This window comes from Alligator mississippiensis, chromosome 3 (genome assembly GCF_030867095.1).
Source record: "Alligator mississippiensis isolate rAllMis1 chromosome 3, rAllMis1, whole genome shotgun sequence".
Taxonomy (NCBI): Eukaryota; Metazoa; Chordata; order Crocodylia; family Alligatoridae; genus Alligator; species Alligator mississippiensis.
The window spans coordinates 194,208,557-194,235,439 of NC_081826.1; the positions used below are offsets into that span (position 1 = coordinate 194,208,557).

The 26,883-nt window shown below is 44.4% G+C and overlaps 1 protein-coding gene and 1 long non-coding RNA gene across 7 annotated transcripts in view; one reads left to right on the forward strand and one right to left on the reverse strand.

The window, feature by feature from the left end:
- MAMDC2 (MAM domain containing 2) overlaps positions 1-26,883 on the forward strand; it is a 130,180-nt gene that overhangs the window by 79,760 nt on the left and 23,537 nt on the right. For all 6 annotated transcript variants that reach the window (XM_059724782.1, XM_059724781.1, XM_019478068.2 and 3 more), the window contains 4 exons: positions 6,816-7,072; positions 11,547-11,640; positions 17,814-17,960; positions 20,561-20,826. In XM_059724782.1, coding sequence (XP_059580765.1) covers positions 6,816-7,072; positions 11,547-11,640; positions 17,814-17,960; positions 20,561-20,826 — 764 coding nt within the window. The remainder of the gene's footprint in view (positions 1-6,815; positions 7,073-11,546; positions 11,641-17,813; positions 17,961-20,560; positions 20,827-26,883) is intronic.
- LOC109280787 (uncharacterized) lies at positions 7,068-24,338 on the reverse strand. Its single transcript, XR_002087203.2, has 3 exons — positions 24,250-24,338; positions 19,959-20,170; positions 7,068-9,438 (listed from the first exon to the last, which is right to left on the reverse strand). It is a non-coding gene; the product is annotated as an uncharacterized LOC109280787 (long non-coding RNA).

Sequence of the window (26,883 nt, forward strand, 5' to 3'; positions counted from 1 at the left end):
TGCCTTCCCAAAACAAAGTGTGTGTCTTGTTCAGGGATGTGTAATATGGGAATATAATAATGGTCTATCATCCTAATGACATATAACTTTTAGCTGTTATGCAGTAGCAACTATGAGACTTAACCAGATCATCCAGTCAAAAGATATATTAAGACTTTATTCTTATGTTAATTAAAAATAAGCATTTGATGAATCATATTGCTCTATTTATATTGCTGTGAAAGAATGACTGGGCTATAAAAGAAAGGCAGGTTCTTGGTCCCTTGTAACTCCCTTCTGCACCATTCTCTCTCTGAGGTTACTTACTTCTGAGCAATGTTGCCAGTTCCACTGTAATTACTGAACTGATCTGATAAATTTGACTCTAGCGTAGTGTACAGTAGATAACTATGAAACGGATCAAAATGCCTGAGAATTCAAGAACATCAAAGAATGATTGCATTTGAAATAAAATGTTCATATTTGATCAATTTCTATCTTTAGATGACCTTAAATTAGCTTTGTGTTGTCTCTCATGCTTGCTGACTTGCTTGGAGGCAGTTCATACCCATGACTGTTTTTAAAGGCGAGTATGTAGCAGCAGAGGTTGTCAATTCTAGAGTGGAACTTGACTGAGATGTGAAGTAAGTGAAAGGATCACAATATTTGACATTTATGGCAGCAGGGTCATATAGTAAGAAAGAAAAAAATACATTTGTACACTTCCATTTGTTGGTGTGTACAGTATGTTTCATTAAAAACAATAATATTGACATTTCAGACAGTGCCACCATTTTTCTTATCTGGCAACGCTGCTTCTTAGCCAGGACCGAGGGGCTAAAAAGAGTGTGTGAAGACCACTTATCCCATCCTTTCCCTAGGCACTTTCAGAACCTCACATGAAACACATTCTCTCTTTCCCAGACCTGTTTTCTTTTCTTCTCCTCTGTCACTTCTTAATATTGCATATGATGAAGGGTAACCCCCATGCCACAAGTCTTTTATTTCTTATTCATTCCAACACTTTACTGTTCTAAATTGCTCACATGGGGAGGTATAAGCCTTGGGGCTTAAAAAATCTAAAACAGGGTGGACAAGGTGCTGAAGAATATTCTACAAGGAACAATTCTGCATTGGCAGGTGGAGTATTCATTAGATAATTTACTAGGTGTTTTCTATTTCTCACACTTTTAATTCTTATAGTTTTTATCTATTTTCTGCTTTCACATAAATTCTTGACTTCTCCATTTTCTCTCATTCATTGATTAGGTAGTTTCTATATGCAAAACCTGGTATCTGTGAGTGTAACTGTAATAATTGCACTAAAGGAGACTAAGCAGTTGTGTCTTCCACAGATTAGGTCCTGATCCTGTAAAGACACGTCACGTGCTCAATTTTATGCCTGGGAGCAGTCTGTTCACAGCACATAAAGTTAAGCACAAACAGGCTTTGATAGGAGCAGACCTGAAATGTTACTTTCATAGGCTGCATCTAGACAAGCGCAACCATGCAGTATGTTGTGCAGCGGACACATCTGTGGTGCCACATACCACACATTCAGTTGTTCTCTGTGCTGCATGGGAGCAGTGTGGTTTTTTTTTTTTACCCCTGCATATTCATGGGTAAAAAAAAAAAAAGCATATCATGTACACGGGGGCAGTGCATGCTGGTCAAAACCAGAGCTGAGCCAGCCATTGCTGTAGCCCCAGCCTCTCCTACCCCACTCAGGGTAACCTGCTGTGTGTCAGAGAGCATGTGGCACAGGCATTCCCTGGGGACAACTAGCAGCAGCACTAGGTGTCCTGCTGCTAGTTGTTCCTGGAGAACCAAATGTCCATGCTCATGTGGATATGGCCATAGCTGCTTTTTCTAGTCCCTACTAGTTGTGTCAACATAAGATGTTAACTATGTCAACACAAGTCCTATCCTGCGGTGGTGTTATTTACTCTGCTGCAATGTGTGTGTAGGTGCTGATGGGGGCTGGCAGGGGCACAATGGTGTTACAGTGCAGGGGGCTGCCTGCCAGCTAACTTCACACTGAAGCACCCTTCTGCCCCAGCCAGCCCCTTGACAGCATGTTGAGCCGGGTTGGAGCAGCCCCAGGGTGGCAGGCTGACCTGCTGGGCTCTGTGCTAGGTGGAGCTGCTCCAACCTGGCTTAACATGCTGCTGTCCTGGGCACACGTATGAATGTGGAGCCCAGGAGCAATAAACTCAAGTGTGAAATGTGCTGGAGTTTATTCAGTCGAATTAATTGTACATGTAGATGTGCCCACTGTGTGTTTCTTTAGTCTCATTGTCGCAGGGCACCTTAGTGCCTGCTCCTAGAGAGGAGAAACTGCCAGGGAGAGAGCCCTGGCAGAGCTAATTGAGCACAGCTGTGGGTTGCCGGAGCAACTAAGGGGAGCCAGCTGCCTGTAGGGGACAGGGCCTGGCCCTTATAAAGCCCAGGGCCGAAGCCAGGCTGGCAGTTCTCTGCCAGCAGCCTGGGAGGCAGGAGCTCTGGGAGTGAGGATGTGGAAAGGAGCCTAGCAGCAAGTACCATGGTCATATGGAGCAATGTTGTTATGGCCATAGGGCTTCGGGTTTGAGTTATAGCCAGACGGCCTGAGCTTGTATTTGTATTACAGCCTAGGGGCTTGTGAGTTTGTTTGACTTTGTTATTACACCCGGAGGCTTGGGCGAGGCTGTAGGGGTTGGAGGAGGCCTCAATTATAGGGACCCCAGAGAGTGTGGGGTGCCCTAGCGCCAAGAGGCCACATTATTTTCATAGCGCCCGGGAAGGCGCAGCTTGCACGCCAGTGCGTGAGCAACTGGCGGCGAGGAGCGCGGCCAGTGGGTCGCGGGCGCAACCCGTAGGTTGTGGACGGGGACCTAGACCCCGGATTGCGTGTGGGGGAACATAGACCCCGGCCCCAGGAAAGGGGCAGTATTATTGAGTAGCCCAGAGTGGGCACGGCAAGCCCCAAAGAGGGGGAGCGCCATTGTACGTTATTGAGTAGCCCAGTGTGGGCATGGCGAGCCCCAGAGAGGGGGAGCACCATACTGAGCAGCCCTAGAGAGCGGGGCCATATCGAGGAGCCCGAGACGGGCATAGCGAGCCCGGCCGCAGGCTAGTGCGGTAACACCCCTCAGACCAAGGCAGGGCACTGCGGTTGCCCCGAGAAGACAGGGAGTAGCAGCGTGGTGAGCCGGGGTCAGAGAGGGTATCCGTGCGGTTGGCCAGGGAAGGGCTGGGGCCCGCTAGGGAGTCCCTGAGCGGGACCGTACCATCAGGGGAGGCCCAGCGGGAGGCTGGGCACGAGAGAGACAGACCCAACAACGTCTATTACATCTGCGAGGCTTGGGGTGTGGTATCAGGGGAGGTAGGAGCCACGCATAGCCTATAAGGCTGGGGTGCTTGGGTAGCGTCCATTGTACGGGGAGACCCACGAGGGGTCCAGGAGCTTACGTGCCCGAGGAAACACAAGGCAGCCTCCCTATTACATATTCCATCAAGACGTGGCGGGCGAGAATGGAGGGTGCCCTCGGGCTGAAGCAGCGTGGTGAAAGGGCCTCAAGGAGATCACAGCCCTCCGCGAGGACCCCGCCGTGACACTCATGTTTTCCAGTTTGTGTTATTCTCCTTGCCCTGTTCTTTGGAACAGACACAAGAATTCATGGTTTGCTGCAAGAGCAGCAAATTACTACAACATTTGCAAAATGAAAATGTAGATGTCAGAACTGCTTCTAGCTATGAAAATACTGTACATGGAGTACGGCTTTGTAAATATGAGCCACCTAGTTTTCCTTTTCAAACATACAAGGAACTTGAGAGAGATTAAAAGCTTTATTTTTTCTTAAACCTGTATGTGTTACCAAATGCTCTACATAGCAGGTATTAGAAATTATACCTGGTTGAATGGACATTTCTAATGAACTGCCTTGATGTGCTTTTCCCCTGTGAATTTAGCCTCATGTTCAGATAGTGAGTGAATGTCTTATTTATGGCAAGGATTTGTTAGGGCAATATCTTTTATTGGGCCAACGATTTAGTTGGGATTCAGTTAGACAAGCTTTCAAATGTAAGACATTCTTCTTCACCAAGACCCAATATTACATTTCCCTCACTAAGTAAATACTCCCTGAGAAAGAATAAGGCCAGGATGTCTATTCTAGCATTTCTTTTTATATGCAATAGCAGTGGAGTAGATTAGATTGCTGCAGATGCACCTGTTTCAGTTTCTGGATGGATTTATAATGGAACCCTGTAACATTTGTGAGTGCTAAGCATTTCTGAAAATCAGCCAAGAAGTGTTTTGAATTGAACATTCAAGAATGAAGAGCGTAAAATTAGAAAAGTCTTTTGAGAACACTTGCCATATATTCCAGAGATAAAAAGTACCTGTATAGCTTGAATGGTTAGAAGTGCACACCTAGTCAAACCTATGCATTGCTCTAGAGATACAGTAGGTGTCAAGTTCAGGCATAGTGCTATTTGCATGTCAGCTTTGCTGTTTCAGCCAACTTTAATGATTTTCATGTGATTTATTGCTTTTGATAGTAAAACAAAAGCAGTATTAGATCTGCATCTGTAACAGTGATTGTGATTCACATATGAGATCTATGAGAGTTTCACACTACAAATCTTATCTGGGCACCTCTGTTGTGATTGTCATTGTTTGGAGGTGTTGTTTGTTTCAGATGTGAAAGAAGAGATGAAAATATATAGGGTATCCAGATAGATAATTTTCCTTAAACTTCAAGCTAAAACCACTATGCTGTAGTTATTATTTCTTGTAGTAGCTTAAAAAACCTCAACTCTATACAGAAATTTAGAAGTTTAAAATGGAAAAATAACTTTTAAATCATTGTCTAGATTTTAAAAGATACAGTCAACAACAGCACGTGATAAACTTGAAAAGTCTTCTCGTACTACTAGTGCTGACTTATCCATATGCTAAGTGTTTGCTTACTGTTGATACTGGAAAGAAGAACTGAGTGAAAGAAAGTGTAAGGGATGAAACACAGCTTCTTAATGTGACATTGAACTGGAGTTTGAAGTTGTATGCATTAGTCCCTTTCATTGAACAAGTTTTGTTCCTGGAGGTTTAGAAAGCAAAGTTTAGGGGAATCTTTAGAACTCTCCCTGTACTCAGCCCTTGTGCAGTAGGCTCCTTTTCCCTATCATATTGTTGCAAGAAGAAGAACCTCTTTATATAATAATAGCAAAGAGTTAGCAACAAAGAACTAAAAGGTTTGCCATCTTTCAAATAAATGTTTGTAGGACATTCAAAGGATGACATTGAAAGGAAAGCAACACAAGAGATTTGTAATTGCAATTTGCAGTCTTTAATAATGTGAAGCTTGTGACAAAACAAGAAACCAGGAAATCAAAAGTGATGGCTGACACTCCTTCCTTAACTCATACCGCTGTGCCTGCCTTCTTTCTTTCACAATTGTGTGAGTTGAGTTCAGAGTGTCAGTCCAACCCTGCTTTGCTCCAAGGCAAGTAACCATTACTAACAAATTTGACTTGAGTTTAATAGGCAGTCTACAACTTCACTAGATTTGTATGCATTGAACAAATTCCAGCAACTGTGAGGGATTCTTCTTTGGCAGTCAGCCTGCTTCCTTCCAGGGCCAAGCCCATATTGACCAAGATGGCCTTAAAAAACTGATTCCTAGGACAGTCTCTTTCAAGGGGGAGAGTTTTGGTGAAAATCTTCCATCATTGGTGAATAAGCTTACTGCAAACAATTGACATTAAGTTGTGACAACTGGTAATACTGCATAAGGACAAAGAAGCACAAAAAAATACCCTTGACCATTGGACAGTTGGATTGAAAATTGGCTTAATATGGCAGTGGGGAAACAGGACTTTTCCAGACTTGGACAAGAAGCAGCAACTGCCAAGTGAGCACTGTTCCTAGGTCATGTTAAAAAAAACCCAACATCTAATGCTTCCAGGTTTGAAAAAAATATCAAATAACTAATGGGCTACAGTGGTAAGGAGCCTCTCTGGCAACAGGTATATACAAACCAAAACAAAGCCTTTACAATGCTAGCTCTGAAATAGGCTGCATTTTCACCATTTCATTCTATTGCCTAGTACATTCTCTACTTGCTGCCTAACATTTTTCGTGATGAGCCTCATCTTTGACCAATGCTAGTAGTTTTTGTCAAAGTATTGCAGCAGCAGCCCTATGCATTTCTAAGACAGGGAGTGTAAATACACGTGTGTGCATATCCATGCCCATACACACACAAAAAGACTTCTACACACTTCATATAAATACATATGCATATATAGGTTTAGATCCTCAGCTGATGTAAATCATTGTAACTCCACTGATGTCATGTATGCTACTTTCCACCACCAAAGAATCTAGCTCTTAGTGTTGGGTGAGCAGAAATGCAATATCTAAAATGATTGGAACATGTTAATCATCTATGATATGCATCTTTTCATTTATCAGCATCCACAAACATTTTGGGAAAAGATGAGTTTCTTCAGTCTAAAATAAACTAAAATTTTTTGAGTTAAAAAGGCAAAAGGGATTGCGATTGGCTTATTTACTTCTGATGCCCTGTTTCTACAAACCTACAGGCCCATGCCAAACTGTCCTAGGAGATCAATGTAGGCAGGAATAAGTGAGATGGGAAGGGAGGTGACACTTGTAACTTGTCAGATGAGGCACCTGTTATTAGCCTTAGTGATGCCAGTTTCAATTGGCATCACTAAGGAGCCTACCATGGTAGTTCTCAACAGGCATTTTATAAAGAAAAACCACTACCCAGCCCACCTATTTTAAATGTTGTTGCTATGCATATTCAAATCTGTTTCCTGTTTTTTAGGCCACTACATGTATGTGGATTCTGTTTATGTCAAGCATTTTCAGGAAGTGGCTCAGCTAATCTCACCTAGGACAAGCATTCCCATGTCTGGCTGTTTATCCTTTTATTACCAACTGAAGCAGGAGAGTGGCATTGTTTTTACCCTCTATATCCGAGATACAAGTGGCTTTTATGAAGAGATTTGGAAAACAGACGGTACAGTGAATGAAGAGTGGAGTTTAGCAGAGGCTGACTTTGACTCACCATACCCAGTAGAGGTAAGACAATCAAATACCTGTGTGAAATAGCTCTGTCTTCTACTGTTTGCATAATAGCTTAATATGGTAATAATAAGTCTAATATGGAGGGACATGAGAACAGCTTTACTTCTGGCTGTTAACCATAAGGTTGTTAAAAGAGGTTGGTGACCAGTTGTTTAGCATATCTGCTGGGGGAAGGAGAAAAATAAATCTACTTAAATAGCAGCACAGATTTAGTTAGATATTATTAAAAACATTCTAACTATAAGGATGGGGAGGCTATAATTATAAGGATATGAACCAAAAACGGGCTACCTAGGAAGGCGGTGGAATCTCCTTCATCAGAAATTTTTTAACAACAGCTTAGTCAAGCATTTGCTAAGGCTGGTCTAGGTGTACTTGAACCTACACAGTGTAGGGGGTTTAATCACTTCGGCTCCCTTCCAGTTGCATATTTCTGGGATCCTCTGATTCTTTGCCTCAGGGTTATGCGTCACATAATCAAATAGATTCTGCTCACACAATGCAAAATTAATGTAATTTTAAAAGTTATGGTAGTTTCTGTACCCTGAGTTTACTGCCTGGGGTGCATTTTTCCTTCTCTCTTTTTAGCCTTCTGCAACCAGAGCTTGCTTTCTACTCCTCTAGCCGCCTCCCCATTATTAACACAACTCTAAGACCCTAAGATAAAGCAAAAATTTATTATAATTTATTTCCTGCTTAGTGCAGGGGGGCTGGACCCGATGATCTTGCAAGGTCCCTTCCAGCCCCTTACAATCTATGAATAATAATAGTTATTATTATTTCTTAGCATTAATATGATTGCTAGCATATTCAGAGAAAATATTGATTAGAGGTTTTTTCTTTCCCTGATGAACAGGACTGAAGCTTCTTAGAGGTTTTGGTATAAGCAGAATGTAACTGGTACAGCTGTCAAGGCTGAATGTGGGTTTAATTCCACTTGCCAAAGATAGGGATACCCTAGCATAAAACACTTATTGCTTCACTATGCATAATGAGTTTGTAGACTGTGCCTGTCTGGCCTTGAACATCCAGTCACGTGCTGCTCTGGCCCGGATGTTCGGTGGTGTTCGTCCGTCTGTCCTTGGTGTTCCGTCAAGTAGATATTTACCTCCTATGTAGTCTTCCCCAATCTCGCCTGCCACAACTTTGAATCTTGCTTCAGTGGAGGGTCTGACCACCGGGGAGTCTCTTGATGGCGGGAAGTCTGTCTGGCGGTCTTCTGCGAGGCTCCACCTCCCCTCTACCTCGCCCTTACACCCAGCCTTGACGGGACACAGATGTCCTCCTGGCCAGATCCCCGACCGTTGAGCCCCTGACTACATTTGCCAGGATGGTCCTCTCAGCCCATGTGTTACCAGCCCGCAATATCCTATCCATGCCCCGAGACCAACTTCCTTTCCCTAAGGCTACCAACTGCCTTGAGACTTAGACAACAATCAGGGTCCATGAGCCTTGTCCTTCAACCCCTCCAACAGTGGGAAACATAAAATATAAAAAAAAAAAAAAATATATCGCTGAAACACTCTAAGGGGCCCAGCCGACTCTTTTCCCCAGCTCCCCGGGCCCTATCACCAATGCCTGCCTTCATATATTAGTGGTCTATGCTTGGCTCCATCTGCGGCCGTGGTAGCCTGCAGGCTACTCCCCTCTCCTCCTCCCTCGTCACCCAGCCTTTGGTTTCGCTGGACCCATGGTGACCCTCCTGTGGGTGTTTTTCCCCACACTACCCACTGGGATGGCTCGATGCCCCAGAGGGCCATGCTTCAAAGCCCCTCTCACTGCTCTTGTCTCCTGGCTCCCCCCGGTGCGCCTCGCCGGCTCTCCCAGGGCCCTCAACAGTCCTACCTGGTCTGGCGTCTTGAGATGTGCTGGTATCTCCCACTCTTCTGCTGTGGCTATTGGTGTTGGGATCTTCCTGCTCCCTTCTGATCTCTTGTCTGGGTTCCCGGTCTTGAGGAGCCTCCTCCGGCTCCCTTTGCTGCAGCCAGCGGAGTCTGTCCCACTGCGTGCTCTGCAGCGTTCTTCCCTGCTGGGGAAAGCAGCTTCTGGCTCCTTTTGCTGCCGCAGGAGCTCTGGGAAAACCTCTCCTGCCGGCGCTCTCACCGGTGTCGATCTGTCTCCCTCCTCCTTGACGGTGGCCCGCTTTATTTCCGCCGGCCAGTGATGCAGCTGATGTCATCTGCCAGCCGCAACTGTAGAAAGGCACAGCTACACGAGCCGCGTGGGTCCCTTCTCAGGCGCCAGGTCCGCTGCGGGTCCCGCTGCAGGCAAGTATTTCCCTTTTTCTTTCATTTCCCTCTGAGGGTTCATGACCCCAGGGTTTCACCTTGGCCTTTTGGGGTCCTCCCTTCTGTTCCTCCCTGTGACACAGACATTCAAATGTATTGAATTCAAAATAAAACTGTTCCTTTTTACATGCTGTATATCCTTTCCACATCCTGTAGTGCTCATAACAAAGCAGATCTATCAGTCAGATCCACCAGACAAACACAGACTAAATAACCCTACTCCAAGAAAAGTCTTTATCCTTGTCACGGCGTGGGGTTCTGCGGGATGGCCGTGATCTCTCCAAGGCCCCCTTCCCATGCCAAGTTGGCCCAAAGGGCACCCTCACTTCTCGTCTGCCACATCTTTGATGGAGAATAAATATCTGGGAGGCTGCCTTACCTCCTCTTGGACACGGTTTGGTGTAATATCTGACCCTGTGGAGTCCCGGACCCCGTGTGGGACCCGCTCTGCAATGGGTGCTTCAGGGGCACCCTAGCCTTATGGGCTATGCGTGGCTCCAACCACCCCTTTACCACACCCCAAGCCTCGCAGATCGAATTGACGTTGTTCGGTCACAGCCTTGTTGTAATGTGGCCCTCTTGTCCTCTCTGGGCCCTGCGCGACCCTGTCTTGCTCTGCCCCCTCTCCTGGGGCTTCTTAAAGTGTGCCCCCCCTCTCCTGGGGCTTCTCAAAGTGCTGCTCCCCCTCTCCTGGGGCTAGGGTCAGTACACCCCAACTGCTGCACCCTCACTGGCGCTGGGGTCCTCACGCTGCTGTGGGTCCCCTATGAGGCCTCCTCTAACCCCTACTAGCCTCACCCAAACCAACGGTAACAAACAGCAAACAAAACACAAGTCCCTCAGCTGTAACTTAAATGGAAGCCGCCCGGCTATAACAACATTCCAGCCTACCAGGGAATACTCCATCCCTCAGCCATGTCAGATGCTGCTCCTTCAGTCAGGCTTCCCCTCTCTTCCCTGAGGGAGCTCCTTCCCCCTTGGCCGCTGGCAGGGAACTGCTAGCCTGGCCTCAGCCCCTGGGCTTTATAAGGGAGCCAGGCCCTGCTGCTTCTGGTCAGCTGACCTCCTCTGGTTTCCCTGGCAACCAGCAGCTGGGCTCATCACTCACTGCTAGGGCTCTTTCCCTAGCAGTTTTTTCCTACTTAGGAGCAGTGCACCTAAGTGCTCTGCGACAATCCTGAAAAGGGACAAGAGCTAAAGATTCCATTAAGTCTAAGAGGAGTTTTGTACTGAGTATTGATTGTGCATAGGAAGCATTCATTCAGCAGCAATGCCCCAAGACAGTGGTTTTCAATCTTTTTTTCATTTGTGGACCCCTAAAATTTTTTGAATGGAGGTGCAGACGCCTTTAAATTGTAAGTGTGGGTATTCACATACTTTTGATTGATCATAATCACCTTTCACAGAAAACTTAGACACAGTCTGGAGACCCCCAGGGGTCTGCGGACCACAGATTGAAAATAACGACCCAAGATAAGTAGACAATCAGTTAGACACTTCAGGGCAAATTCTACCATTGCCTATTTTCGTGGAATCCTGCTGAAGCTTAATATGGGAAGGAAGATGAGATTTGTTAGGAAAGTATAAATTAAGAAAGATTTTTAGGGATGATATTTGTTTCTTTAACTTTAAGCTGACTGCAAAGTACAAAAGAGTAAGAATAGAAAAGCAGTGTAAAACACCCCAATATCTTGCTATACTCACTAGAAAGGACAGCCATTATGAAGTGGTAGATGAGGGGAGCTGGTTCTAGGGAGTCAGTGCTGAGAATTCACTTACTCAGTGTGCCATAGGATTCTGTTCTTTTCCATGGCAGTGACTTCTGCTCTGGGATGGATATGGTCTGGGAGCAGATTAGAGTGATCCATGACTATGCACATCCATTAGCCAAACCCTCTTTTGCATGGGTGGGATTAGCAGTCATCGAGTTTGTTGCAGCCCTGAAACTAGCCACATCGGTGCAGCAGCTCTGTTGCTGCTTCCATGACCTGGGAGAAGTTCTCATTCCAGAACCTCTGTTGCGCCACCATTTCTGGGATAGATCTCACCTGAGCTGTGCTGTCCTTTTAAAGATGCTCTGCAGTTTTTCTAGGTCATCTTATCAGAATTCCATCTGATTCATTTGTTTAGCATTGTATTGATATGTAATATAGTTCATTAGTTGCTGTTTCTTGTTCCAGGTTATTTTCGAAGTTGCCTTCAATAGTCCTAAGGGGGGCTATGTTGCTCTTGATGACCTTTCTTTCTCCCCAGTTTATTGCAGCAATCAGACAGGTATGAGTCTTTTTTTTTTTCTGTACTTCCTTTCCTTACTTTATCTCCCTCCCTCTTTCTTTAATGTGCAGATTTCAGTGCATGGTATAGACTATTGTGACATGCAGATGCTACCCAATAGGGCTGTTGGGTTCCTGCTCCTGTTAGGAAATGAAACAATATTATGAAGTAAATAATACTCAGATTCAAAGTGGGGGTAACTAAGAATTGGAACAATTTATATATGCCTTTGGTGGATTCAACACCACTTGGAACCAGTAAAACCAGAGAGGGTATCTTTAGAAATGATCTGAAGCTCAAACATAAGTTATGGGCTTTGTGTAGAAATAATAGCATGATGAGAATCAGTGACCTGAGTAATTCAGGAGGTCAGATCACTTTATCATTACTTCTGACCTTAAAATCTATTAATCTAAATGCTCACAGCAGCTAAATTAAAGTTTTTACCACGTATGTACTAGAGTGTCATTCATTTGGGCAATTAGCTACCCTTTCTCTCAAAGAAGGACCTTGGGATTGAAATCTGGTTGGAATGCTACCATTATCTCACTCCTGACATGGGCAGGTTTTAACACATTCCCTCACATAGGCTGAAGTTGGTATAGCCTGCCTGTGTAGGAGTCTAGGGAAGGATCAGGCCCCTAAAATTAAATGAATGAGAAACCCTAGTGGTAGGAGGGAGAATGATAGGGTATATCCTTCCCATCATGGTCAATATAGGGTACATGACCTAGCTTTCCACATGTCCTGGACTCAACTTCTATTTCTATTCTGCTTTACTTGTTGCTGCCATGTGGCCATACTCCTGTCTTCCCTGGGTGATAGCATAAGTGCCCCAGAGAATGTCCCTCAGGATCTGATTAGATTTCATGGCAGTAGTGGCCAGCTGGATGCAAATGATACTTGCTGTTGAAGAAGTGAGGGCCAGGAGTTAGTCCCGTGTGAGTACAGCCTTTATCTCTAGACTAGCTAGCTATTGTCTCCTTCGAATGCTACTTTTCACTGCCAAGTAATACTCTAACAAAATAGACTAATGATCCCCCCATTAATCCCATTCGTTCTATTTTGGTCATAGTTTTGAAGTCTCTCAAAATAGAAAAATACATTTCTCAGTAATGAAGAAGTAATTTCCTTTCTCCCTTCCCTCCCCCCCGCCCTTTTTTTATCTGCACAGTTCAAAGATGGACTTTATGGAAGATATTAATCAGACTTCAGATGCATTGTTAATCCACAGGTTTAAATCTATTAACTGCAGTTTTTGTTTCATGATCTTCTCTCCTGGAATTACTTGGTTTTGTTTAACAGCCTGTGCTTTCTGGATTCTTAGTTATATTTGCAGTCTGTTATAAAATTCTGAGCTGTTTATTAGTGTATGCTGATAAATTTCCCTTTTCTATTTTAACTTTCTGAATGTGTATGTATTTGGGGCTATATACAGTCAATAGCACTTAAACAGAATAAACAGTTTACTCTAGATATCGGGGCCAACATTCAGCATTCTGAAAATAAATGGAACTGAAGGATGTCAGTGGAATTGCACACACTTACACTCGGCCTGATTTTGGCCCTGTGGTGGTCTGACCTCTTAAGAAGGGGCAGCCAGTCCTGTTAAGCAGGTTCAGCTGTGGGACATTCTGCTAATGAAGAAGTGTCCTGCTGGGAGTTTAAAACCCAGAGGAAAGAGCAGAAGGTGGCAGGCTGTGAGGGAACAGCTTGTTAGGAGGAGATGCCAAGTTGCTATGCAAGGAAAATCCAGAACAGAAAGTGGCTCATTTCCTAATGTCTGGGGAGGAGGGAGGGTTTTGGTTTGTTTCGTTTGCATTAGTAGAAACTGAAGTTTGTCTGGTAGGACTATTAGCAGAGCTAACTGGCTTGCGATAGGCAACAGAATAAGGGACCTACTTACAGGCTTACTAAGATTTTCTGCTAAGTTCATTTCACACAATATTTTTTGTGATGTTGTGTTGAAGCACATGCTGCAGAGGTTAGTTCATTTAGCCAATGTCCAGCCTCAAGTAATGTTATGTCTCTGGCTGTTCAGAAGACTCCAAGTGAAATCCTTTGTAAACTGAAAGCCATTACATTTACCAACATTTTCCATATCTTGGTACAAAACTGGACAGGTATTAACTCAAGGCTTAAAAATTATACCAGCCAGCCATTATCTAACTAAATTGGCTAGCCAGAGGTTGATTCAAAAGAATGGCAGAGGGGATAGCAGAGACTCCATTTGCTATCTTTGTCTTTCATAGTTGATTGTACATCTAATAAATTGAAAGCCACCACAACTCCATTGGCCTGCTGAAGGAGAGGAGAAACATTCACTTTCTGCTCTTCCTTCCTACCCATAGCCTTATGGCTGCTGCAAGAGATAGGGTCTCCAATACATTCATCTGCTCTCATCCCTCCGGCTGCTATAAAAATGTTTTGGGGCCTTTACTCTATCAGTTCCTCAAACCTCTGTCAGTTTTGTGCATGAGGGAGCCTCACTACTCTGATCCACAACCTTCATTTTAGATTCTCCTCCCAAATATTTCCTCTTCCACTTACAATCAAAGACCAACGGAAAGGAACTGATATAAATCTAGTTTCTTTCACTGCTGATTACAGCAGTGTGAACCTGATGGGACAGGCTTGCTTTTACTCTTCAGTAGCTTGGGAAAATGAAAAACAGGAGTAGAGGCATAGAAGCTAGCTGTTTCAAAACAGCAGGTACTAGTTTACATTTAGTTCACTTCAGAAAGTTAATCTTTGCAGCCTCAAAAGCCAGGAGCATTTTTAAGCCTAAACTTAAGGTGGTATCGTATGCTGAGCTTAATGCTTACTAAATACAGTTAAAAGGCAAACAGACTTGCATTCAATCTGTTTACCATGTGCTGAGACTTCATAGCATTCCTAAGTTGTTCCCTTTCAATCAAGGGTTATCTCCTAACATGTGCTAACTTTAATAGGTTACTTTATTCCAGTAGTTTTCACTTGTTGCAAGTGAACCTGTGACAAGGCCCTTTAGATTCTGCAGAAATTAATAATGTCATAAAGTTCTACTTAGCTATGGAAAGTCGACTTTTCAAGCTGTATAGGCACGTGTGCTTGAAGCAGCTCAAATAGGAGCGGCACAAATTAGAGCCAGGGATTTATGTCTCAGCGCATGTGCCCACTTTGGTATGGGGCAAATTGTGCCACTTGGGGCAAAATAACTCTGCCCAGCTCCTCCTGGATCTGTAGCCAGGGAGAGCTAGAGCCTGGGGCTAGCACCTGTGCTGTCTCCAGCAGTATAAAAACTTGCCCTCTGCTGTCCCCAGCAATATAAAAACCTGCCCTGGCGAGCAGCTCAGGGCTACTTTATTCTCAGGGGCTTCTGAGGCTCAGCCACTTGGTATCTGAGGATACTACACCTTGTGCCAGCTGGACTGCTGAAGCAGCCCTAACCTGGAGTGGCCCTGCCCCCTCTACCCACTGCAGCAGTCTGGCAGTGGGGGCTGCTGCCACCTGCGAAAGCATCCGCCCCCTTGGACCTGCGGCCCAATGGCTGTGCCCCTGCCAGACCTGGATGGGGTGCCCCCGCTCTGCCATCTGGGCAGCTATTGCCCAGAAGATGTGCTCTTTGTGGTGGCCTGCTTTGAACTGTCAAAGCATGTCCTCTTGGCCCTAAATGGCCAATAGGTCAGCCACCTCATTTGCCCTCTATCTGGGTCCCCAGTGCTGGCTCTGGACAGGCTCCTCTGCACAGGTCTTGCCACTTGTCTCACCAGCAGAAATCCTGGTGTTCCTTGTTTAAGAATTGCAAGCACCCTTGTAAGAAACCCAAATTCTCTCATTAAAATACCCAAAATAGTATTCGTCCGCTATTAAAATGAAATGCCACTATATATAGAGAAGATCAGTTGGGCAATGTTTTACTGAAATATTTACAAGTTTAAAGCAATTTGGATGGGGGGTGGGGGACTTTGTGGGTAGGTGTAGGGTTTGGGTGTGAAGTTGTGGGGTCATGGGGCTTGCACGGGGATTTGATATTTGTGGCTGGGTATGTTGGTGAGGAGTTTGTGGGGGTGGCTTGGGGATGTGGATGTTGTGGATGGATTGTGGGGGGACTGTGTGGGGGGGCTGCTCGGGGGGGGGGTCCCCTGCCCTCCCACAGGGTACAGCCCCCACCGCACAGTACATGGACTGCCCCCCCAACAGGGCCCACAGCGTCTCCCCACAGTGCCACAGCCCACCCTACAGGGCTACAGCTCCTCCCCACAGGCCACATGCCCCCCCGCATGGCCCACATGCCCTCCCCATGAAGCCCCAGCCCCACTGCAGGGCTCTAGCCCTGCCACAGCTCACCCCTGCAGTAGCAGTGACCATAGGGTGCTCAGGGCCCACTGTGGCCAGAGTCCCCAGCAGCACAGCATGGCCTTGATTGCCTCAAAGCTGGCGCCACCTGTGCCACTTGTCTCGGGACCGGCCTGGCTCAGCACCGCGCAGCATGGGACCATGTGGCTTCAGGCAGCACTGGGGCCACTTGGGCTGTCACCCAGGGCCCAGCCCAGTTCACAGGGACTGCATGCATGGAACCTGCGTGCACGGAACCGGCCCAATGCATGGGGCCTGTGCACACAGGACTTGGCCTGGAGCAACAGGCAGTCCCCGCAGATGGCATGGGGCCGCAGGTGACAGCCCAAGCGGCCCAGAGCTGCCCAAAGGCACATGGCACCAAGCTGGGCCGGGCCAGTGTGATATGGCACAGGCAGCACCAGGTGCCAGGCAGCCAGGGCTGAGCTGCACTGCCCCCTGCCAGGCAGGGGGAGCTGTGCTTAGAGGCCCTGAGCACTCCGATGGTCACTGCTACTGCCAGTGATCCATGGGCTGTGCAGGAGGGCGGGGCTGGAGCCATGTGGGGGGACATGTGTGCCCTGCAGGGGGCAGTCAGAGGACCCACTCATCCCAAGCTGCCCTCCCCGATGGTCCCCCATACCCTCGCAGCCTCCCCCATCCCTTATTTACCTGGAACAGAGCCTGGGTCCAGGTTACTGCAGCCTATACTGTTCCTTGCCCTGCACAGGCAGGTAGCATGTGGCAGCATCGGGGCAAGGGGCAGGCATAGAGATGGTCTGGCCAGCTACCAGAGCATCTCTTTGGAGGACCAAAACCTCCGGTTGCCTCACAGGGCACCGTCCTGGACTGTGCCCTGCCCTGCTTTTTTTCTGCGGTTTATTTTTTGATATCTGGATATCCAGCTTTCAAATGTTGAGCCTACGCTGCATATATGCAGCACAGGGAATGTTTTTTGTTTGTTCCCAGTGTGCCTCTTGCCACATCTCAAACAGTTTTCCTAATAACTTGTTCAAATGGCTGGTGAACTTCTTCCAGAAATAGAAACATGTCACTTAGAAACTATTTACCATATGGGGCTATCTTTAGACCAAAATAAACTGGCATATGAGTGCTACAAAGGAGATAATCAAAAAGCTATTAGTGTGGCTGAAGAGATTAGTTTAGTTCTGTAATAAATTATATCACAGTGTTGTTTGTCTATGTGCAGTGAAATGTTCAATATTGACATGGATCGTTGCAAAGCTTCAGAGATCAGTGCACATAAAAAATGCTAAACAATCTGTGTGTGTGTGTGTGTGTGTTTGTGTGTGTACATACATACACACACACACAGAGGTAAATAAAGACTTTAAGGAAAAGAATGTTATTTATACATAAAATAAATCTTAGAAGGCTATCCCCTTGGAAATTAAAAAGAAAATATATTCCGTGCACACTTTTTGTATGGATACTTTTTAGATGAAGAAGGAGGACAAAAACAAATGTCTAAATGTCTTAATGCATTATATTCCAAAAGAGGAATTTTCTTTTCTTTTCTTTTCTTTTCTTTTACTTTTACATCTGTAGTTTATTTATTTTGATGGAGACTATGAAAGAGACCTTTTCAGTCCCCCTCTGGCAAAAATATAAGAAAATAAGATCCATTTGTCAAATAGGAATGATAATTCTGGCAGCCTCACTTTATGCTATATGTGTACAATGTCCTTGTGTATGTCTTTTTCTGTCAAATGTGCTATTGGTCATCATGGACAAACAAAGATAAAACCAAGTACACTCTGTAATTCTCGTTCTTCAAATACTTAAGTAGTTGCACTGTATTTTGCCTAACAGAACACATGGTTATCTTTTTTCAGGGCTTTCTTTCAATCCTGCAGAGGCAAGCTGCAATTTTGAGGAAGATCTGTGCAATTTTTATCAGGATCGCAAGGATGGCCCTGGTTGGAGCAGAGTGAAAGTAAAGCCTAACGTGTATAGGACAGGAGATCACACTACAGGATTTGGTAAATGAAAAGTCCTTTCAATTAGAAAGAGTCAAACTAGATAAGAAGATAAATTTACACTTCAGTCTGAGCCAGGTTATATATAACTGGTTCACAGACCTGCTTTGGGGACAAGGCCATAGGCGGTGGAAGCGGGGGGCTAGTGGGGCTTAGCCCTTCAAAATGCAGGGCAGCAGTAGGGCCACAAGGCAGTCCAACTATGGGATTCCAGTGGCTGCAGCAGGGGTGGGGAGGGGAGCGCATGTAGTGGTGAGGGAGACAGTGGGGCTGGGCAGGGGCAGGCACTGCACAGCCAGGGTGGGGTGTGGGACAGAGCTGTTAATGGCTCATCTGGGGGGTGCAGTTCCTGCTGGTTTGTTCACCCTGGGAGGTATGGGGGGGGGGTGGATCTACATGGGGCAAGGGCGGGCTGTTGCTGCGGGGCTGTGCCAGGCTCTTCCTGGCAGGAGGGAGGGGGCTAGGCTAGGCTGGGCTGAGCTCGGGGCAGGTGGCAGCAGCCGTACTGGGAAGGGGCTACGGGGGGGCAGCAGCCACCCCAAAATTTGCTGTAGCAAAGCCTCCCATCCCTCCCTCCCAGTGCCACTGTCTTCCACCCTGAGCACAGCGCATCCCAACCCCTCTGCCAGGAAGAGCCTGGCACTGCCCTGGCTCTAGCTCCCAGCGGCAGCCTGCCCCACCGCACCCCACATGCAGATCTCCCAGGGTGCGTGCAGTGGTGGGAGCCACTCCCCCTCCCTTTGCCAGGTGCCTCCTAGATGAGCCACTCACAGCTCTGTCTCGTGCTCTCCCCTGGATGTGCAGGACCTGGCCCAGCCCCACCCCCATCCCCACTCCCTTTCTCACTCTCATGGTGGGTGGCAGATTGAGACCCCAGTGGTGAGGGAGGGAGCAGGGCACAGGCAGGGGCAGGGGCTGGGGTGAGTGGGGCCCTGGCCGGGCTGGGTGATGGGACAAGCAGAGGCCTGTGGGGCATGTGCCCACTGCCCCCACAATCTATGTGCAAGGCAGAGGCGGCTGCTGCTGCGCTTTGGTCCCTGAAGCAACTGTCCCTCACTTCCTGCCTGGCTGGCAGTGAGATGCACATGGCATTGCATGGCTCAGGGCAGCGGGGCAGCTTGGGCCAGTGTGCAGCAGCAGCAACAGCAGCCTTCACCCCGGACACAGATCAGGGGGCATGTGGCCCTTGGACCTCTGCTTGTCCCACCACCCGGCCTGGCTGGGGCCCCACTCACTCCAGCCCCTGCTTCTGCCTATGCCTTGCTCCCTCCCTCACTGCTAGGGCCTTGATCTTCCCCCTTCTCCCCCATGGCTCTTTCCCCTCCCCCTGCTCCTTCCTCCACAGACTTACCTGCTTGGGGTGGGGGGGGTAAGCTCAGACCCCCAAATAATTTTTTCTCCCTCCACCTGTGGGCAAGGCAGAGATATGCTGCCCTTCTGGGAACTCCTGGTCACATGGTACCATCCCAGTGGGTGTTGGAACAATGATTGTACCTGGCCTCGACACATAATGGGGAATGTTCACTGTGGCCTTCCACAGTTGTGCATCCTCACAAAGGACTAGGTTGTTCTGGACCCTTATATGGAAACACAGGGCCAGATCATTAGCTGGTGTAAAGAATTTTGGCTTTAGACACCAGTGGAAAAACGCTGATTTATACTGATTGAGCATATAGTTTTAGAGCCTGTGATGAAGTTCCTTTAGGAATTTCTAATAATCAGCAGGTTTTTTTGTATTGCTTTTCATAAGGAGGGGCATTCGCCATGTGCATATCCATTCTTTCTGGGCACATTAGTGATAAAATGCATGTGACAGTGGTATTACCTCAGCCAAGGGAGCACCTCAGGATGTCTTGTATTTTTAAGGGCAAGCCTTAGACTTTATAAACAGTCTGCAACTGTAATACTGGGAATATCTGTAACACTGTTGTAATGCTGCTCACATATATTCTTCCATGTAGCATTCATCATCATTCAGCCATATATGCCAGAGAACCTTACCTTGTCTGTACATACTAGTCAGTGAGGACATGGCAGTGAGTAATGTGGCATGTATCTTAGCATCATTCCTTTGGGTCAGGCTGCTGGAGCTGTGAAATTGTGTCAGGTTGCCAATGCAGTCAGCAAGGTACTATAACAGAAAGTTGTTCAATATGTATTTGAAAAATGGCAACATCCAGTAAAGGCTGGAACCTGACCATGTAGTCTTCAATCTGTAATGGAAGAGAGCTGCTTTATAATTTTTCTTATTTTCTTTTAAGCAGAGTCTTACAAACAAGGTTTTTATATAGGGAAACCCCATGAGAGAATGGGAAATCCTAAAAATGTAATAATTGGCTCTGTGCCACTCTGCCTCCCCACAGGACTGCACTTTGTGCCCCTGTGCTTCTGAGATGCTCATTTTAATTCTCACCAGCTGACTGGGACCAGCCTCCAAAATCCAGGCCTGTCCTGGCTAAACTGGGATTTATGGTGGTCACCCTAATTTTTATATAATCTACAAACCTGCCATTGAAAACTGAAATGACTAAAGCTCCTTTAATGAGTGAATGGGCATTATAAATTGTGTATTTGAAATACTCAATAATTGCACTGTTTTGCAGGTTATTACTTGCTGGCGAACACAAAATTTACATCTCAGCCTGGGTACATTGGACGTCTGTATGGCCCCTCTCTGCCAGGAAACTTGCAGTATTGTCTGCGTTTTTATTATTCCTTATATGGATTTTTCAAAATGAGTGGTACTCTGGCTGTTTATATCTTTGAGGAGAATCATGTAGTTCAAGAAAAAATCTGGTCTGTCTTGGAATCCCCAAGGGGAGTCTGGACTCAAGCTGAAATCCCCTTCCAAAAGCCCATGCCTTGCAAGGTAATGCCAACATTTATTGCATATGTGTTTGTTCAGAGCTGTAGATAAAGATATTTTATTCCTTTCCCTCTTGGGAGGACTTGAAGTTATGATGCAACCTTGACCCAAACCTGCACAGTAACGGCAGCTCTCAATGACCATTGGAGTCAGTGAGGGAGATGAGGGCAATCATTTTGCATGCAGATGGTCATCAGAGTCTTTGGAAGACAGGGGTCTTCCTTAGCAGTTTGAGTCTATTTTCATTTATTATTTAAAATGAGGTAGTGCCTGAAGGAGTCAGGTAAGGATCAGGATCCCATCAGACTAAACACAGTGCATGCCTGTAATTAAAAATAGTCCCACCCTAAGGATTTTACAATCTGAGGAATCTTGGTGTTCACTTTATGCCTATGGATCATAGTTTGTGGATTACAATTAGAGCTGCACCCAGTCTGGTGGACTGGCTTCTCCCAGGTTCCATGTTCATCTGTTTTTTAAGTTTGCTTGGGGTTTGCAGTTTTCATCCTAAATTTTAAGTTTTAACCAATCCAAAAGCTTAACTTTTTAAGAAATTGCCAAATTGTCTAGTTTCCTGGTCAAGACCACCAGATTTCAGCCAGAACCAGAAGTCAGCCCAGTTCAGAGATATGGATGAAACTTTTTGTGGAATCTAATCTGATTTTATAGTTTTCACCAAAACCAGGGGAGTTAACACAGGCCTATTCATTACCCGTCATATCCCTCCTCTAGTAAGTTATTAGGCTCCTAATACTCCCTTTCTCCAACTCCCCCCTCCCCAAATTCATTATGTAACAAAACCAGCGTAAAAGCCATTGATTGCATCCCAGTTCCTATCGTGGAGCACCATCACACGATGCAATGGTTCCAGGACACATTTTGAGGTCATACATTTACAGGTAGCTGATGGTCATGTCATAGGTATGAAAAAGACCAAAGACTCTCTGCTTCAGATTTTTAGCAGTTGATAGCAAACATAACAGTACTGGCATATATGAAACCCCAACAAAAATGCACTCTTGTCACATTTTAATGCACAGCAATATCTAAATGTATGTACAAACAACAATGCGTGCTCTTGAACATTCTTGAATTAGGAAAAGCTGTTTTTTTTCCTTCATCATAAAATTAAAAATGCACAAAACAGTTTCCTTAAACTTTCTGTATAAAATTGTTCTTCTTGGAACTGAAAACAAGCACTCTCTGAAGCTTTTTAAAGATGTACTAACGTGAAAAAGAAGGGATGGAGTTATATTTGAAGACTCACTCTCAGCTGTTGAGTAGTCAGTACTACCAAAGATCTGCTGTAATTACATAATGAATTCTAATGAGATTATGTGTGCTCTATGATTCATGGCACTTTGAATGCAGTGGGATGCAACAAAGAAAATGTGTAATGCAGTAAAACAATTAAAACGATGTTTAGGTCTAGCAACTGAGTGATAGATTAATCTCTCTTGTAAAAAACTTCCCAGGACAACTGCTGAAATTATATTCCTGGTCAGTTTAGGTTATGATAATTTACTCAGAAAAACAAGATTATAGCTGCTCCCATTTTTTTTTTAAAGTTAAGTTGCTTTTGCAGATAAATCTGTCTGCTTGCTCCTTGTGGAAGATCTTTTGGTGGAAAAGGACTTCTTTTCCATTGAAATGTGTCTCTAGTAATTGGTTCACATTCTGAATCTTTCTTTGCAAGGGAAAAGGCTAGAGGCATATTTACTTTTAAATGAAACCTTAGGTCTCCAGGAGTTCTTTGATGCTCTATACTCAGCTCATTACAGCAGATGTGTTCCAGAGCAGCACTGAGTATTAAACTATTCAGAAGTTAATAACTTTAGAAACTAGACTTTGATGCTGGGCATAGGTCTTAGCAAGGATCATCTAATAAAATTAAATGTTTTTTCTCTTGCTTTTTTTCCACCACAAAGTAACAAAGCTACGTCATGACCCCTGGGGAACACCTACTTGCAGATTGTCATAATTCGGGTGCCTCATATCAAATTAACTTCAAATTTCATGGAAAAGTTCTGCCTAACCTACATTTAGTTTACTTATGTAAATATTTTTTTTTTTATGGCCAAAAGGTGAAGTTGGGTTTATAACTTCAGTTGCAATCTTAACTATGGCTGCCATAATAAACTTACCACAAAAATGGAATGTCTTCACCTTAATTATGTAAGAGATTGACTGCTTTACTGTTTTCTCTATGGCTATATATTGTATACATTAAAGAAATACAAATTGTTGATTAGCCAAGTAGTATGCTGCAAATGGTATTTGCAGTGCCTTGGCAGCAGCGTACGTGCATACAGAAATATGTACGTACAAAAATATGTACATAATTATGGTTGAAAAAATTAGCACCCAGAAGTTTACATAAAACATAAGAACTTCTATACAGGGTGAAACGAAAGTTTTCACACCTAGCCCAGGATCTGGTCTCTGGCAATGGCAAGTAGTGGCAGTTAGGATGCAAACTATTAATCACACTCAAACGTTTAGGCATTTGGAGCACAGCAAGGGGCAAGGATATTAGTTCACTCATGTTTTGTGTTGCCATAAAAAAATTTCTGGTGCAAGAACAACATCTGTTTGCAGCAATAGAAATTTTGCCTCTAAGGTTCACAGCTATTTGCAGACGGCAGGGCATTGTGTGAGGCTTATCTATCTTTGATCCCACTTCAGACTGTGGAGAGCCTTTAGTGGACACAGACTTCTCCATTGTTTCCCTTTGCTGTTCCACATCCTAGTCAAGCCCAGTCCAACCTAATCTCTGACTTGAAGTCCCATTCTCTTTTCCAAGCTAGCTTTAGCCTGTTCTTAGGCTCCAGACACAGTTTCTCTGCAAGCCTTCCATTACGGTTTCCACAACACCCAGGGTTACTTATCCCATCTCTTCTATGATTCCATAATTCTCCCCTCTTATGGGTAGATCTGGCTCTTGTCCTCTCTTTTTGAATCCAGCATCTTCCTTTTGTACATTGCCTGGGCCCAACAGATCTGGGGGTTCATAGAGAGCAGAGAGAAAGAATGTCCCTGGTTATAGTTTGCAGCAGCTGGACCCATTAAACCTTGCAGTTGCTCAGTGCTGTATTTTCTGAGAAAATCCCAGTAAGTGTATGGCTGGGCCAGGTCCAGTACTGATGTAATCACCTGGCAAGTTAGCTGTTAGAATCTAAGTTTTTCTACAAGGTACATTTTTTCTTTTTGGCTTACGATGTGGCAAAATTGGAGTAGTTTTTGTCGGGTCAGTGTGTCCCGAAGGGCAGAAAATGGCTACTTAAGCCAGAAAATGATAGTTCCAAAATGTTTCTTTACACATTTACCTGTCTTTCCCCTCATTATAAAAAGGAGGTATACTTCAAACATTGCTCCCAAGATTTCTAAAGGTACATTTTGAGATTTTGTGATCAAAATGGTACTTACCTGTTGAAAGCGACACATTTTATACCAGACCAATAAAAGGATCCGACTTCTGAGAATTGTGGCTTATATAATTTTTTACAGGTTCTTTTTTGAATGAGCTAACGAGGGTCTGGAGCAAACTGTTGGCTTCTGTTCTGTGAGCAGGAAACTTGAAGCTGGCCAGCAGGCATTAATGAGGCACTTTGAAAATAGTATGTGAAAAAGTTAGGTGGACATGATTCAGCCAAGCAAGTCATAAATTCTCAAATATGTACTGCAAATAAAATGCCAAACATATGTTATATAATGTTAATGGTTGGAGTTGGAGAAGGCAGGAGATTCAAAGTCATGACTTCCTATTCTATCATTAGCTCAGTCAACCTTCAAGGTGTTATATGCACATAGGGACCTGTACCCAGAAAACACTGTTTGTACTCTAATGTTGAAGGACTAACATCAGGCTAAATGGGTATTTCCTGGCATTTATTATTATAAATGTGACCCTTCATCTGTTACAGTTTTGCTGAACACAAGTTTTAATGGTAGCATAAACACTAATATGTGATTGTATTGATTTTTGGAACACGTTTAATTACTTATTATTAATTATTGAATAATTTATTTGGAACACAAGCTCATATGCACAACAAATCTCAAATTTACATGTATAATAGAGGGAACATCTGTGTGTATGTATTACCATGGAAAAATAGCTTTTATTTATACACACATAGCTTAAACTCCAGATCCCTAAATTAAATTGAAGGTTTTGAATCCACATTGGCTTTCTCATGTCAATTCTGCCCAATAAAATATTATTGCAAGGACTGATTCATCATTCTAAATGTCTGCATAGCTTCCAAAAGCTGTTATTTAATGTAATCTATTCATTTATGAAAGTTTTCATAACAATACTCCTCTCTGTAATGTCTGTGCATCTCCCCGAAAGGTAAAACCAAATAATCAAAAACTAAGTGACTTTCAAGGTAGTTGAGGCAATTTTGGGTTTTTTTTTTTTTTCTGAGTTTTCATTTTGTTCTTGTCTCTCTTTACCCTACTACTCTATTCTTTGTTGTCCGTTTCTCTCCTTTCTTGTCCTCGCCTCTTTTTGTTCTATACCCTTCTCTGTCCTTCATAGCTCTTTTAATTGCCGTTATGAGGGAGAAATCAAAGAAATGAGACTTGTACTTCTTTGTGAAGGCATTGAATTTTTTGGTCTTTCTAATTTCCATTAGTGGAATAGGAACATCGCTTCAGCAGAGAGCTTTAAGATGGAGAGAAAGAAATGCCCTTTTAGGTACTTTGGGCCAGTTCCACAGACATTTTGAAGACTAAAACTGATACTTAGAACATAGCCCGGAAAGCTACTGAGTCAGTGTACACAGAGCAGAAAGCCAATGCTCACATGGGGTGTCCTTATACATGCTCCAGGATGGTGGCAGGGAAAGGGGGTGCTTTAATTAGAGCGGCTCTTGGGAGCCAAGGTCTATTCACTATCCTATAAAGGATGTCTCTCCAGGCAGTTTCACATAATAAAAGAAATAACATCTAACTAGCAACCCTATGTCTAGTAAAGGCACATGTCATAAGGTTCCAAGCTCATGGTGTCCCTGAGCTAGAAGGATAGTGGCTCTGTCATAGGAACTTGAGGGTATGCAGTTTATTTTCTGTTATACACAAGAACTCCCCAAAACAAAGGAAAAGAACCCAAAAAGAATAGCTGTTGAAATCACCATTCTGATAATTTCTTCTTAAATTTTCAAATATCAAGGAAAATCTCAAAATGTAATGCCCAATTGTCTGTGACATTTTGGTATATGAATACGAAAAGACTGTGTTGCAAAGAACAGTTAAGAAAATCATCATTTAAGAAAACTTGGAAAACAGAGCATAAATTCTATACAGTTGTCATAGGAGCTAGGTGAGATGTGTTGCATTGAATATTATACCCTAATGGTGCCTTTCTTGTTGTTCTTCCCTGTTAAACTGACTTTTCCTTGTTTGCTTTGTTTTCGTTTCTGCATTTAGTTTTCCAAGATGCTTTGTTTGTGTATGACCAGGGCTTGTGATATTACCATGTAAGTGATGTGGGCAGACATCTGAAAAGACTCTTATCTACAATAGCAAAACTTCTCCTCGTTGCCAAAAAAATCAGAAACCCAAACAGTTTCATTAAAGAGGGAATAGACTTGTAATATTAGGGCACTAGAAATCTAGCAGGGCTCTGGGGGACTGTTAAACGTATCACTGGCCTATTTACTTTTCTGTACAGACAGCATTCTCTGCTAGACAGTGCAATCCACTGAATATAGATGTGGCAGTAACAGCCTGTGGCTTGGCTTTGGCTTGTTCTCTGAGTTTCCGGTTTCCTTTTCATTCCTCATTTCTGCAATCTATTTGCCCTTGGACAGGAGGACATTTCAGAAATACTTCTCCAACATCATTAACTGATACTAGCCCTATCTAATTCAATATGCAGAAGCTTTTCAGATCCTTTTATTTTGCTCACTACAACTTCCACTACTTGCACAGTCAATTTAGCTGAATATTCTGTAATGTGAGAAAATCGTACAGTTTAACCTATGTCTCGAGCAGTTTAACATATGCGGTTATTTTAAATCAGAGCAGAATTCTGCTCTTGACCTATATATCTGC